The sequence below is a fragment of the Doryrhamphus excisus genome, linkage group LG12, assembly GCF_037039965.1.
Source record: "Doryrhamphus excisus strain RoL-2023G ecotype Guam linkage group LG12, RoL_Dexc_Guam_v1.1, whole genome shotgun sequence".
NCBI lineage: Eukaryota > Metazoa > Chordata > Actinopteri > Syngnathiformes > Syngnathidae > Doryrhamphus > Doryrhamphus excisus.
The window spans coordinates 6,932,170-6,945,767 of NC_136368.1; the positions used below are offsets into that span (position 1 = coordinate 6,932,170).

General features: G+C 39.4%; 1 protein-coding gene across 13 annotated transcripts in view; it reads left to right on the plus strand.

Moving 5' to 3' along the window:
• stxbp5l (syntaxin binding protein 5L) overlaps positions 1-13,598 on the plus strand; it is a 169,717-nt gene that overhangs the window by 13,783 nt on the left and 142,336 nt on the right. For all 13 annotated transcript variants that reach the window (XM_058082203.2, XM_058082207.2, XM_058082204.2 and 10 more), the window contains exon 2: positions 11,477-11,574. In XM_058082203.2, the coding sequence (XP_057938186.2) occupies positions 11,477-11,574 (98 nt within the window). The remainder of the gene's footprint in view (positions 1-11,476; positions 11,575-13,598) is intronic.

The following is a 13,598-nucleotide window of genomic DNA, read 5'->3' on the forward strand; positions in this document are numbered from 1 at the left end:
CACTGAACCAGGGCATCTGTACTCCGCGTTGTTTCTTTCTGAAGTTTGCGTTACCGCTCTCAGGCTCAATATAAGGAACGGATTGTAAAATATGAATATTTGATACAGTGATTTTATCTGGATTCTTATTTTGCAGCCTTTGTGTTATATGTCATGTTTTTGCTCTATTTAATGTGATTCAAAATGTGTTTGGATATTGAGATACAATGTCTTTGAAGATACCCTTCACTGTATTTTCATCTATTTCCTGTGCCGTTGCAATTTTGCAAGTGTTATATATTATATTTCTGCAAGATTTATACCGACAATACTGTTGTTTCTCTGTGACATGTCAATATACTGCTGGAATACAAACACGGTGTTGCAGTCATAAATATGTTTGAGATGTTTATTCGCCTTTTGTACCATTTAAGGTGCTGTAGAGGTGATTTACTTTGATTGATGCCTGGATTATGATTTATTAGTATTTGTAGGCGATGAGATACATGTAAATGACTTTGTCTATGCAGCTGGCTGTCAGAGTTTGGAAGATTGCTGTGCATTTCAAACAGTTGTGGTGTCTGATGTTTGCACCAAGGAAGACGGTTGATTGCTGTATATTAAAATTCAGGTTCATGATGAGTAATGTATAGCCATAAATAGTAGTGTTGCGTAACTGTGAATTGATTTTTTGGGGATATTTTTGCAACACTATTCTGACATATTCATTCATTCATTTTCTACTGCTTTTTCCTCGCGGGGGTGCTGGAGCCTATCCCAGCTGTCTTTGGGCGAGAGGCGGGGTACACCCTGGACTGGTGGCCAGCCAATCACAGGGCACACATAGACAAACAACCATTCACACTCACATTCATACCTATGGACAATTTGGAGTCGCCAATTAACCTAGCATGTTTTTGGAATGTGGGAGGAAACTGGAGTACCCGGAGAAAACCCACGCATGCACGGGGAGAACATGCAAACTCCACACAGAGATGGCCGAGGGTGGAATTGAACCCTGGTCCTCCTAGCTGTGAGGTGTGCGCGCTAACCACTCGTTCGCCGTGCCGCCCTATTCTGACATATATCATGTACAATATTAAAAATGTGTTAGTTATTATAATAGCATGTTGACAACCCTCTTTTTTAGGGCTTGTTACAAATATTCACAAGTCTCCTGTTTTTATTGAATTGGGTCTCACCCCTGCTATGGCTAGTTCAATTAAAAATGGAAACCAGGTAACTAGGTCATTAATTGTGCAACTGTTACTCAACGGGTGCTCGACAAAGACTTGAATTTCACTGACTTACCGAGACTTGACTTTTCACTGGCTCAGACTACTCGATAAAGACGCAGGTTTCATTCGCTGAAGGTACTCAATGAAGACTCGAGTTTCACTAAATCAGGGTTCTCGACAAAGACTCCTGTTTCAATGAGTCACAGTTAATCAACAAAGAATGGAGTTTCACTGACTCATGGGTATTCAAAGACGACTCGATTTCACAGATTCACGGCTATTCAACAAAGGCTCAGGTTTCACTGATTCGCGGGTACTCAACAAAGACTTACCGACTTATGGGTCCTTGAGGAAGATGCGAGATTCACTGAATTGGAACTGCAACATGGGTGCCCCTGAAGTATCCACAGCTTGGCTGCCAATAGACAGATGTGTGCTTTGTGATGGGTGAGTCTGGATAGAGAGACTTGTTTTGCATATGCAAGTTTCCGGACATTTACTTTGTGACAAATTACCCAATTCACTTTCATGAGTGACTCATAAGAATCGAGTTTTCCATCACGGGTACTTTGGTTTGGATAAAAAATGAATCAAAAGATGCTTGGTGTGTACGTATTTGGGTTGTCTATGTTGTTTATGTCATCCGACAAGTGCGGCTTTGCGTGCAGGCTACACAGCTAGGAGACCCGAGTTCAATTCCACTCTTGACCATCTCTGTGTGGAGTGTGTGGGTTTTCTCCAGGTACTCCGGTTTCCTCCCACATCCCAAAAACATGCTAGGTTAATTGGCCGCTCCAAATTTTCCATAGGTATGAATGTGAGTGGGGCGGCACGGCGGCACGGCGGTCTAGTTGTTAGCGCGCAGACCTCACAGCTAGGAGACCAGGGTTCAATTCCACCCTCGGCCATCTCTGTGTGGAGTTTGCATGTTCTCCCTGTGCATACGTGGGTTTTCTCCGGGTACTCCGGTTTCCTCCCACATTCCAAAAACATGCTAGGTTAATATGTGACTCCAAATTGTCCATAGGTATGAATGTGAGTGTGAATGGTTGTTTGTCTATATGTGCCCTGTGATTGGCTGGCGACCAGTCCAGTGTGTACCCCGCCTCTCGCCCGAAGACAGCTGGGATAGGCTCCAGCACCCCCGCGACCCTCGTGAGGAAAAAACGCTAGAAAATGAACAAATGAATGAATGTGAGTGTGAATGGTTGTTTGTCTATATGTGCCCTGTGATTGGCTGGCCACCAGTCCAGGGTGTACCCCGCCTCTCGCCCGAAGACAGCTGGGATAGGCTCCAGCATGCGTGTGAGTCCCGTGAGGATAAGCAGTAGAAAATAAATGAATAAATGACCAAAGTGCAGTCAAGTAAATTTCGTACATAACCTAACTCAAGTAGTCCAAACCAACCTCCCTACATTATGCTGTTGAATGTTGAATATATTGGTTATTTATATGATAAACCTTTTCTGCCAAAACTTCCAAAATATCCTCACAAAGATTGCTGTTAGCAGCTTTCTCGCAGATTATGTTGGCCCTAAATGTTCTTGTTTGTAACACACTTTTGTACTACTGGATAAATTACACATTGAAGTGGAAGGTGAACAAAAGGCAGGGCTTTTATATTAATTAGGGATGGACATCGAACCAAAATGACTCGATGATCCATCTGTAATGATCCATCTCTTGTTTTGCCAGCCATCTCCTCCAGTGCCCTGTCTGCACAGACCACTTTGCCATTATGTCATTTTCTTGTCATTTAAAAGTGTTCCCTGTGTTTTAGAGGCATTTGAAGGCCCATTAAAAATACAACTCAAAGCAGAGATACTGTACAGTGACAATTTGCGGTGGTTTATCATGTTTTACTGCAGAAAGAACCAAGTAGGACAATCTATAGGTTTTTTTCTGGAACAATGCTATCTCCGTACATTGCTGTGTGTGCTTTTGAAAAGTGAAATTGCTTGTGTTTGATTTTGTGTGGGCTTCCAACACGCTTTGTCCACTTGGTCTGTAGGCTGGGGACAGCTTGCCTCACCTCATGCTGTACAAATATAATCAGTTGAGCCTTTCAAACAGCCTCGCATTCCACTCCCGTGCACTCATTTGTAATGCTTGATCAAGCACTGCAGTAATTCACGGTGCTTTTAATGACATGTGGCTTCAAGTGAGTGTAACAGTCTTGCAAAGTATTGATGTGTATCGAAACAAAAAATCCTGTTTCACTGTGAAATCATTTTAATTAGCCATTACATGAAGGACAGTCTACTCTTTGCTTCATGCATTCATTGCCTCATTATTGTTCAAGGGCATTTTCCTAATTGCAGCAACTTGATTTGTTGACATAAATGATAAACACACAAGCAGACTGTGCATGCTGTTTACATATATTTACTGCACAGTTAAACTTTCTTGACCATATGCTGACTTTAATATATTTTAATTGCATGAGAAACATCAACTAGATGCATACGTCGCTAATATGTCGCTAATTCTGTTTGCTAATTAATTTGAGTGAATGCATTAATAATCTCATTTGTATAATGGCTCTTGGTAATTTATGGAAACATGTAGTGTGGTACCTCAGTTTTTTATATTAATCCGTTCCATAATGTCCGACAAAAAAAGAAACCTATGAAAACCAAGGCATTTTTTGCCACTTTTTTTTTCAAAATTAAAAAAAAAATTCCAAAATCAAAGTTTGAATAAATGATGCTGTTTTGCGGTTGAATATGGTCAAATATTGGTGCTAATTTGTGTACTTTTTTTTTTTGCTTAAATTAAGAATTTTCAAGCATAAAAATGTTTAATTTTCAAAATTAATTTTTTTTTTCTAAAATCAAAGTTTTTCCAAAATATTTGTATAAATGATGCTGTTTTGTGGTTGAATATGGTCAAATGTTGGTGCTAATTTGTGTACTTTTTTTTTTGCTTAAATTAAGAATTGAGAAAATCAAAGTTTTTCCAAAATATCTGAATAAATGATGCTGTTTTGCGGTTGAATATGGTCAAATATTGGTGCTAATTTGTGTACTTTTTTGCTTAAATTAAGAATTTTCAAGCATAAAAATGTTTAATTTTCAAAATTTTAATTTTTTTTCCAAAATCAAAGTTTTTCCAAAATATATGAATAAATGATGCTGTTTTGCGGTTGAATATGGTCAAATATTGGTGCTAATTTGTGTACTTTGTTGCTTAAATTAAGAATTTTCAAGCATAAAAATGTTTAATTTTCAAAATTTAAATTTTTTTTCCAAAATCAAAGTTTTTCCAAAATATATGAATAAATGATGCTGTTTTGCGGTTGAATATGGTCAAATATTGGTGCTAATTTGTGTACTTTTTTGCTGAAATTAAGAATTTCAAGCATAAAAATGTTTAAATGAATGACAAAAGTACAAATATAAGGTGCATTCAGAAGGTGCATTCAAAGACGTTGTAAAGACATTGTAATACACTGGTCACTGGGTCTCAGTAATGTTACTGTAATGTTGGGTGAGACACACAAGCACCAGTCACGATCATTGGAACAAGAGGCTTTTATGATAGGTTTGAACTTTTGCACAACAGGTGCACTGGGCAATTGTTGCAGCACCGCACCACGCCAAGCTAGAAGTCAGTTTTGAACCCCCGACATCACTTTTCGATTGCTCGCCACTCCACTCTCCTGGAACAACACTGGAACACATTTACAGCAACATACTCCAGGACGAGTCTTATTTTTGTCTTAAATTTATCTTATAATATAGGGGTGCTATTTCATGTCTAAAGGGCTCTGATAATGTTAAAAAAACATATTTATAAGGTCATGAACAGGCTTTATGTGCCTAACTATGAATATATTCCATTTATAAGTAAGGAGCCAAATTCTCCATCAGACATCAAGCCTGTTAACATGTTAAGTAACATAATAATCTAATTACAGATATTCCGCTGCAGCGAATGCTCTGCATGGCGCCCCTGTGGAAACCATAACGATCTCCACCTCCTCACCCACGCCAACAATATTGCGCTGCACTGCGTTCTTAGAAATTGCGCTTTCATGGCTGTTGAACTCACAGTTTTATCGGAAGGAACATATGCTTAACCTTTTCAGTTGACCCAAGAGGTTGCCTGGTTGAATGCTGCCAGACAAATGCTGTGTGCCGTGTGTATCTGTCTGTAGGGTGTGCATAATCTTTTATGCAAAAGCAGTTACATGTCAGACTAAATACATGCAAACACATGCAAATGAATGCGGTATGATATACACAGTATATATATATATATGTACACTCTATAGTTTATAGAGTTTTTATAGAGATTTTATTTTATTCAGAATAGCAGGTGTCGATAAGACATTCATTACACTTTGACATCTCTCATTCCAGCACCATGTTTGGTCTGGTTCTGTGTGATACGCATCACACAATATACAGCAAGAGTGTACATTAAACTAAAATCAGGATAGCCTTTTGCACTTTAAAAAAAAAGTATTTTATTCATTCATTCATTCATTTTCTACCGCTTTTCCTCACGAGGGTCGCGGGGGTGCTGGAGCCTATCCCAGCTGTCTTCGAGCGAGAGGCGGGGTACACCCTGGACTGGTCGCCAGCCAATCACAGGGCACATATAGACAAACAACCATTCACACTCACATTCATACCTATGGACAATTTGAAGTCGCCAATGAGCCTAGCATGTTTTTGGAATGTGGGAGGAAAGCTATTTTTTTTAATGTATACCAACATGATCTTCATTACACGTTAAGGTCAGGAAAAGCGTGGAGAACAGCACAGATCATTATTCATGGTCTTGGTCGACCTGACTAAGGCGTTTGATTCTGTATCAAAAAATCGTTCATTGCCATGTATGGATGCTTTCCAAAGTACATCCACATCCTGACATTCTGGAGATCACAGGACACATACAGACAAACAACCATTCACACTCACATTCATACCTATGGACAATTTGGAGTCGCCAATTAACCTAGCATGTTTTTGGAATGTGGGAGGAAACCGGAGTACCCGGAGAAAACCCACACATGCACATGAAGAACATGCAAACTCCACACAGAGATGGCCGAGGGTGGAATTGAACCCTGGTCTCCTAGCTGTGAGGTCTGCGCGCTAACCACTAGACCGCTGTGCCGCCCCAAAAGTATTTTATAATATAATATTTACTCCATTTCCCACAAAAATAATTTTAAACTCATATTACATCCATAAACATGTATTTTATGTAGGTCCATTGCAGATTTGCAGCACCTATTTACAAAAAGGTGCCACAAGGCATGCTGGGAGCCAGCATCACTCAACCAAGGCTGAGTTGTTGATTAATTGGTTAATCGATTAATCATCTATTCAAATTGTTGCAGCTCTAATCGCAACACTTTTCTTTGAGATTTGGATGAATGAATTCAATGATGTTCATATACAATGAATACAGCAAATGGTTTACACTTGATAAAAGATATCAAACCTGCAACCCAAAAAATATTGAGCATTAGTTGTTTTTATGACACACTTAGAAAAAGAGGATATTTTAATTATCTTCAGTGTTTGCTGCTATAGCTGTTCTGTGTACATTTGGATGGCGGTAGAGACATGGGCGCTGGTTTCTATTTATAGCAGCAGAGGTCTAGACCGTCGCTGCGGCTCAACGCTGTTTGGAGAGAGATAGAGGGAGAATGGTGGGTGGCATCAGGTGATATTAGTGTGCTGGGGTTAGGATTTATGGGCTGGGTTATCGAATAGAACATCAGGCTTGTGTGGATGGGGGAGAGGCGCCAACAACACAACAGAGAAAAGAAAGGTTCCGGCTGTTGAGTTGATGTAATACAGCCCCCGGCAGCCGTAACACGGGTCCTTTGCGGCAGGTCAACCGCAGTTTCACGGCTGAGACCATTTTGCGCATGTTGGAAACCGTACCAGCATCTATGTACAGGTTAGAAACCTGAGGAAAAAAGGAGGTCCTTTACAAATACCGATACAGTAAACCTAACACAGATGCAGAGCGCCATACATTGGCCTTGCAATATGTATGAGCTGCTCTGGGAATCATCAGAGCAAATGTACTGCTCATCCACTTCCTGGCGCTCTTGTCTGTATGTATATGTGGGGGTGTCTATTCTGTATCCCAGCAACAGTGCACTCCAGTGAGGTCAGAGCACCTAAAGGGGTCTGGTGGAAAGTCCCAGAGGATGAGTGTGTGTGTGTGTGTGTGTGTGTCTGCCAAGACTGACATATGAGTACATGAATGGCTCTCCGCTGTGTGTGTTTTGAATTTGGTCACTTCAGTGAAGCGATATCATTTTTTCTGAATAGCTATTCCTTCGTGATACTTACACCTCTGCAACTTTGCACTTTTACAATGGACAAATATTTTCTGTGTGTGGAAATACGGGGTAATAACTATAAAAGCAATCTTCACTGGCTAAATGTACTGCAAAAAAGGTCAGTAAGGATAATTCAGTTCGCTAACTGAGAACATACTAACTCCTTATTTCTAAAATCACAAATACTTCAACTGACTGATATTGTCACGAGCAGGCTTCGTGACAGCTCTCTTAGTTTCCTTCTTTGCCTCTGTTCCAGTTTTTATGCCCTTATTTTGGTAACCACTTCCTTTGTTGTTTCCTTCAGTTTTCCTTACCCCTGCTCTTTTCACATACCTGCTTCTAATTTCATTATCCCTATTTAGTTCAGGTGCGTACTCTTTCGGTTGTGGCTTCATTGTGAATTGTCTTTGCGTTGTAGTGGATGTTGGGTTTTCCTGCTGCCATTTTGCATTAAATAACCTTTTATCTGCACTTTTGGTCCTGCTCTCTGCATCCTAGGGTCGCATCGCAACACCGCCTAGCGCGATCGTGACAGATATAGTTCATCTTCAAACAGCTAAAATAATGCATAAGGCTAAAAACAACCAATTACCTAAAAATGTCATCCAATACTTCTCTACGAGAGGAGAAATATGATCTCAGGGAAGAACTACATTTGAAACACTTATATGCTAGGACTACGTTAAAAAGCCATAGCATTTCAGTATGTGGAATCAAACTATGGAATGGATTGAGTAAGGAAATCAAACAATGCACAACGATGAGCCAATTCAAGAAACAATACAAGCAGTTGATGTTTGCTAAATACAAGGATGAAGAGTCTTGAACCAGTCATGATGTGCTATATATATCACTACATTGACACTTACTATGGTACCCATTATGTCATTGGATGGTCATATTGCCTCGTACTTCGCTATGTGACAAAAAAATACATAAATAAAGTACAAAATACAAAATAATTAAAAAAAACCCCAAAAACTTAAATTATATTAGAAAGGCAGGAAGTGAACAAATGTAACAATTACTGATTGTAAAAGTACCAGATGGAGGGGTAGGATTTAATAAGCTTTGCTTCTTCCTACTCCTTTTGGACATGTGGAACTGTGAACTGATTATGTGATGCACTCAATTGTAATCTGATGTTCAAATGAAATTAAACCATTACCATTACTTTATGGAATATTTAATTTTTTTTCTCAGAAATTGGATCTGAATGAAGAAAAATTATTTCACCCTAAAATGAGTGATGCCAGTCTTTCAAGAGAGCCGACTCTTCCCTTGAAAAGTGTCTCCCAAGTGGCTACTCACATTTATTTTCCAACATCCATCCATCCATTTTATATGGATGCACGGCGGTCGAGTGGTTAGCGCGCAGGCCTCACAGCTAGGAGTTCAATTCCACCCTCGGCCATCTTTGTGTAGAGTTTGCATGTTCTCCCTGATGTGCGTGGGTTTTCTCCGGGTACAGTGTGAAGTCCAGTCTGATTGTGTGGATTATTTGGAAATTTCCAACTGTTTACAGTGAAACAACACAGGAACAACAAAACATGACATAAAGAAATATAAAATAAATATGCAATACTATAAGAGAAAGCCGCATCCACGTAACAGTTTTTTGCTCATTATGAATATTGGCATTCAGAAACAACTTAGGGTTGTTTCTTAGGCTCATTTTAAGGTTCGAGATTAGGGTGCAGAGATGCAGAGATTAGGACCCAAATGCAGGTAAAAATGTATTTATTTTCGCTATGCAGCAGGATGGCGCACTAGCATGGCAAACTCAACACAAGACAATGAACCGACCACGAAGGGAGCGCGCACCTGAACTAAATAGCAATCACAAATTGAAAACAGGTGCGGGAGAAAATGAAAAGGAACGGAAAACAGAACAGAGCAACACAGGAAGTGAATACAAAATAAGAGCACAAACGAGGAACAGAGAAAAAAGACAAAAACTAAGAAAGTGTGTCACGAAGGGGTGATAATTTTCCTCACCTCTCCAGCTTGCTGGTGTACATTAATTTCAAATTAATTCACAACAATGAACATAGATCTTAATAATGTTTGTGCACTCTTAAATGTATGATTTGCATGGGAATATTAGTGTGAAGCAGGCACAGCAACAGCACACATTTATACTCACACCGCCCTCTATATTGCTTTCTGTGTTATTTCTCATTTTCCTCCGTCTAGTCTGATCGCCACTGAGTCATTTCATTCTGTTTGTCCACAGACGTTCATATTATCCTTCCAAACTCGTGCCTCTGCATGCTTAATTACCGCTCAAAGGCCTCGGAGATGAGGTAGAGTGGAGGGGTTATATAACCCACGGTTTCTGTGAGCAAACAAACCACCTCCAGCTTTGTCACGGATTCCATAGATAAAACTTATTATTGAGATGCCTTAATACCTTTCTACACGGGTAATGTCCATGCCTTCACATACAACCCTGCAGAGTAGATTACTATAAGTGAGGCACAACTGGGGAAAGTAACAGGATTAATGGCAGACAGCTGTTGGGAATCTCAGATGTTTTGCCTTGTCAAGTTTTGTCAAATGACTGCTGTGGCCAGTTCACACTCACTGAAGTTACTTTCTTTGCTGATCAGACATATTTTGTCCATTTTTTTTTTAGAAGAAAGCTGACCTTGTAAAGGTCTTTTTGTATCTGAATTCCAATCAGATGCCAGCTCATCAAAATTCTGCTGCATCGCCATTGTTGGCTTTCATGTAAATTATGTGTAGTTACAGTACGTTCCAAGACCACAAGGGAAAGGCAAAAAAAAAAAAAAACATAAAAATGTAGATTTTTTTTACACCAGTGAAATTCTAAGTGGTTATAGCTGTTATAGCTATTTTCAGTGCCGCCAGTTGCTTCCTATCATTATCGTGCTGCATAGCGCAGCGTCTGACTCCAAGTGATTTTTCCTGAGGTGTGATATTAGATTAGAAATATTGAAGGAAGACACCTAATTCCCCCCCCCTCACGTAACCAGCGCTTACCACTCTATTGCAAATTGCATATTTGCAGTCTGAAGGAAATTGGAAAGAAATTCCAGACCGTTTGATGAGGTCTCACTTGCACGCCAATATTAATATCAGCAGAAAAAAAATATTTAGCTATGATCTGATATATCAGTTCAAAAAATACCATCCTTACGATACCTTGTAAATACTTTTACATGTTTTGCATAGGCAGTGTCATTATCACCATCTTGGTTCATTGATAAAAAACAATTAACAACATTTTCTGGGGGGTGAAAAATAAGCCTTATCATTTTGGCCGATTACAGATTATTCTTCGATGGCTAAGATCGGACGATTAAATGGGCTGGTCGAGACCTATCATTTCTAAGAATAACACCATATTGTCTGTATTTAATAAGCATTAACATGCCGACAATAGGCCAACTTTTGGCTGATTACCAATTATTCTCTAATGCTATGATCAACCGATTAAATTGTCTGGCAGATTGATCGGTTGGGTACAAGTTTTAGAGTATGTAGCAGCTATTACACCTTGTAGGACTCCTGAACCTGAACATACCTTACGTTGAGAGAATATGCTACTCTGAAACAAAAATCGGTGCATTAGAGAACCTATTACATTCCACCTTAATGTCAACAGATTGCAAAGAGGTGCAATCATGCTTTCTGACATGCAAGTGAGCTGCCTGTGAAAACACTTTCTTGGCTATTATTGGTGCTGACATACAGCCATGAGGCATCCATCCTGCTATTTCATTGAATTAAATGTCACACGTTTGCAAAATGAACATTTAACTTTCTTTCAAAATGGCAATGCTTCAATGAAGGCGCCACATGGTAGAATGTCACAGCTGGCAGAATCATTAAAGGGTACAGACACTGAATAACCCTCACAACAATGCTGAAGGTTTGTTGTTATTGATATTTTGTTTTTGTGTGTCTTATGTTACAGACGGTGCGCCATGGCTTCCCCTACCAGCCCACTGCTTTGGCCTTTGACCCCGTGCAGAAGATTCTGGCCATCGGCTCGAGATCAGGTGGTGTTCGGATGTATCCTTTCATCTGCTTGGCATGGAGCAATGCGAGAAAACTATGTTTGCAAATATTTCAGCAAACAACATAATCCATCACAGCTGGCACATTTTGTCTTGACTGTGGGAGATGATATCCGAGCATACCCAAAAATTGATATACAGTGAAAATTATAAAGTGGTTATACCTGGATAGTTATTTTCAGTGCCGCCAGTTCACGAGATGACACACGAGATTGGGTCTACAAGTATGAGGTGATACTAGCATTGCTTTTAAGAAAACTACAATAAAATATATGACAATATTTTGTAATCTACCAATTTAATTACACTCAGAGACGAAGAAACTGTATGACTGACTAAAGGGCTGACTCTCTACATCAGGGGTCTCAAACTCAATTTATCTGGGCCATTAGAGGTCATTAAAAAAGATTCATTTTTGCAAATATTATTTTTAAAATTATTTTTATTGTAAAATATTTATTGCATGATTTAATACAATATATTTATATTAGCTAAATAATAACTGAGTAATTATAATTGAGTGTTATTGACCTGTCACAATATTTTAGGAACCTTATACAGGTTATGATTGGAACGTAGCTCTCTGGTCATCATGCCAGTCTTGACTGCAATTATGAAAAGTATGAGAATTAATTCTGTCATATTAAAAGTTTGAGTTTCCTTTATCCCCCTGCTTTCATTTCAATCCTGAATCTTACAATAATAATAATAATAATAATAATAATAATAATAATAATAATAATAATAATAATAATAATAATAATAATAATAATAATAATAATTATTATTATTATTATTATTATTATTATGGCGGGCGAGTGGTTAGCGCGCAGACCTCACAGCTAGGAGACCAGAGTTCAATTCCACTCTCGGCCATCTCTGTGTGGAGTTTGCATGTTCTCCCCGTGCATGCGTGGGTTTTCTCCGGGTACTCCGGTTTCCTCCCACATTCCAAAAACATGCTAGGTTAATTGGCAACTCCAAATTATACCATAGGTATGAATGTGGGTGGGAATGGTTGTTTGTCTCCCGCCTCTCGCCTGAAGACTGCTGGGATAGGCTCCAGCACCCCTGTGTGAGGATAAGTGGTAGAAAATGAATGAATGAATAATAATAATAATTATTATTCATGATAGCATCCATATCAAACACACACGGGCCGCACTAAAATTAAACTTTCATATCAAGGCAAGGGACTCAAAATAGCGTCCTGTTTGCGTCCGAGTTTGAGGCCACTGCTCTAAACGATGTTGGTCTCTGTAGCAATCGCACCAAAGTGCTGAAACTTCTTCCTGACTGTTTGGAGGCGAGAGAAAACTATGGAGTACATGTTCATTTATTGAGTGAATAATTAATTTAGTATCGCCCCAGGCCTCGTGCCCACTAGGTATTTTATTTCTGGTATGAGAACTCTTGTCACGTTTTAATCTTGCGGCACAAGATACTGTGACACCCCTAGCTAATACCAAACGTCACTTGTACAATTTGCGTTTTGCATCATTTTGCATCATCAACAATAGGCCCAAATCAGGGGTCCATAATCAGAGTCGCAACACACAATGTCAGCTATACTTGGTCTCTACTTGGTGTATGCCACAGTGGCCTTTAATGGACAAACATGGGTTTGGCAAATCAGTTCAAATACTAAAGTCAGCAAGTTCTCCATCATTGTATGCGTGTCATATCTGTGATTTTCAACTCTAAATGCAGCCTGGATCGGCAAAACCTATGCTACCCAATCTGAAAGTGATAATGTACGTACAAGTCCTGACACTAAAACTCATCACACATGACAGTCTTGGAACAGAACCCGTTCGTAACCACAGGACAGCATGTATACATGTATGTGGATGGTAAAACAATTATTTCCATTTGTGCCCTGGGGGAATATTTTTATGTAACCACGATGTGGTACATTTCCTGTGTAGATCCTCCACATCGCAGCCTTCCTTCCTCTCTCCTCCTCCTTCCCATCCTTCTTTCCACCCTGTCATTTCTCATTGCTCGGCTGTCATGGTT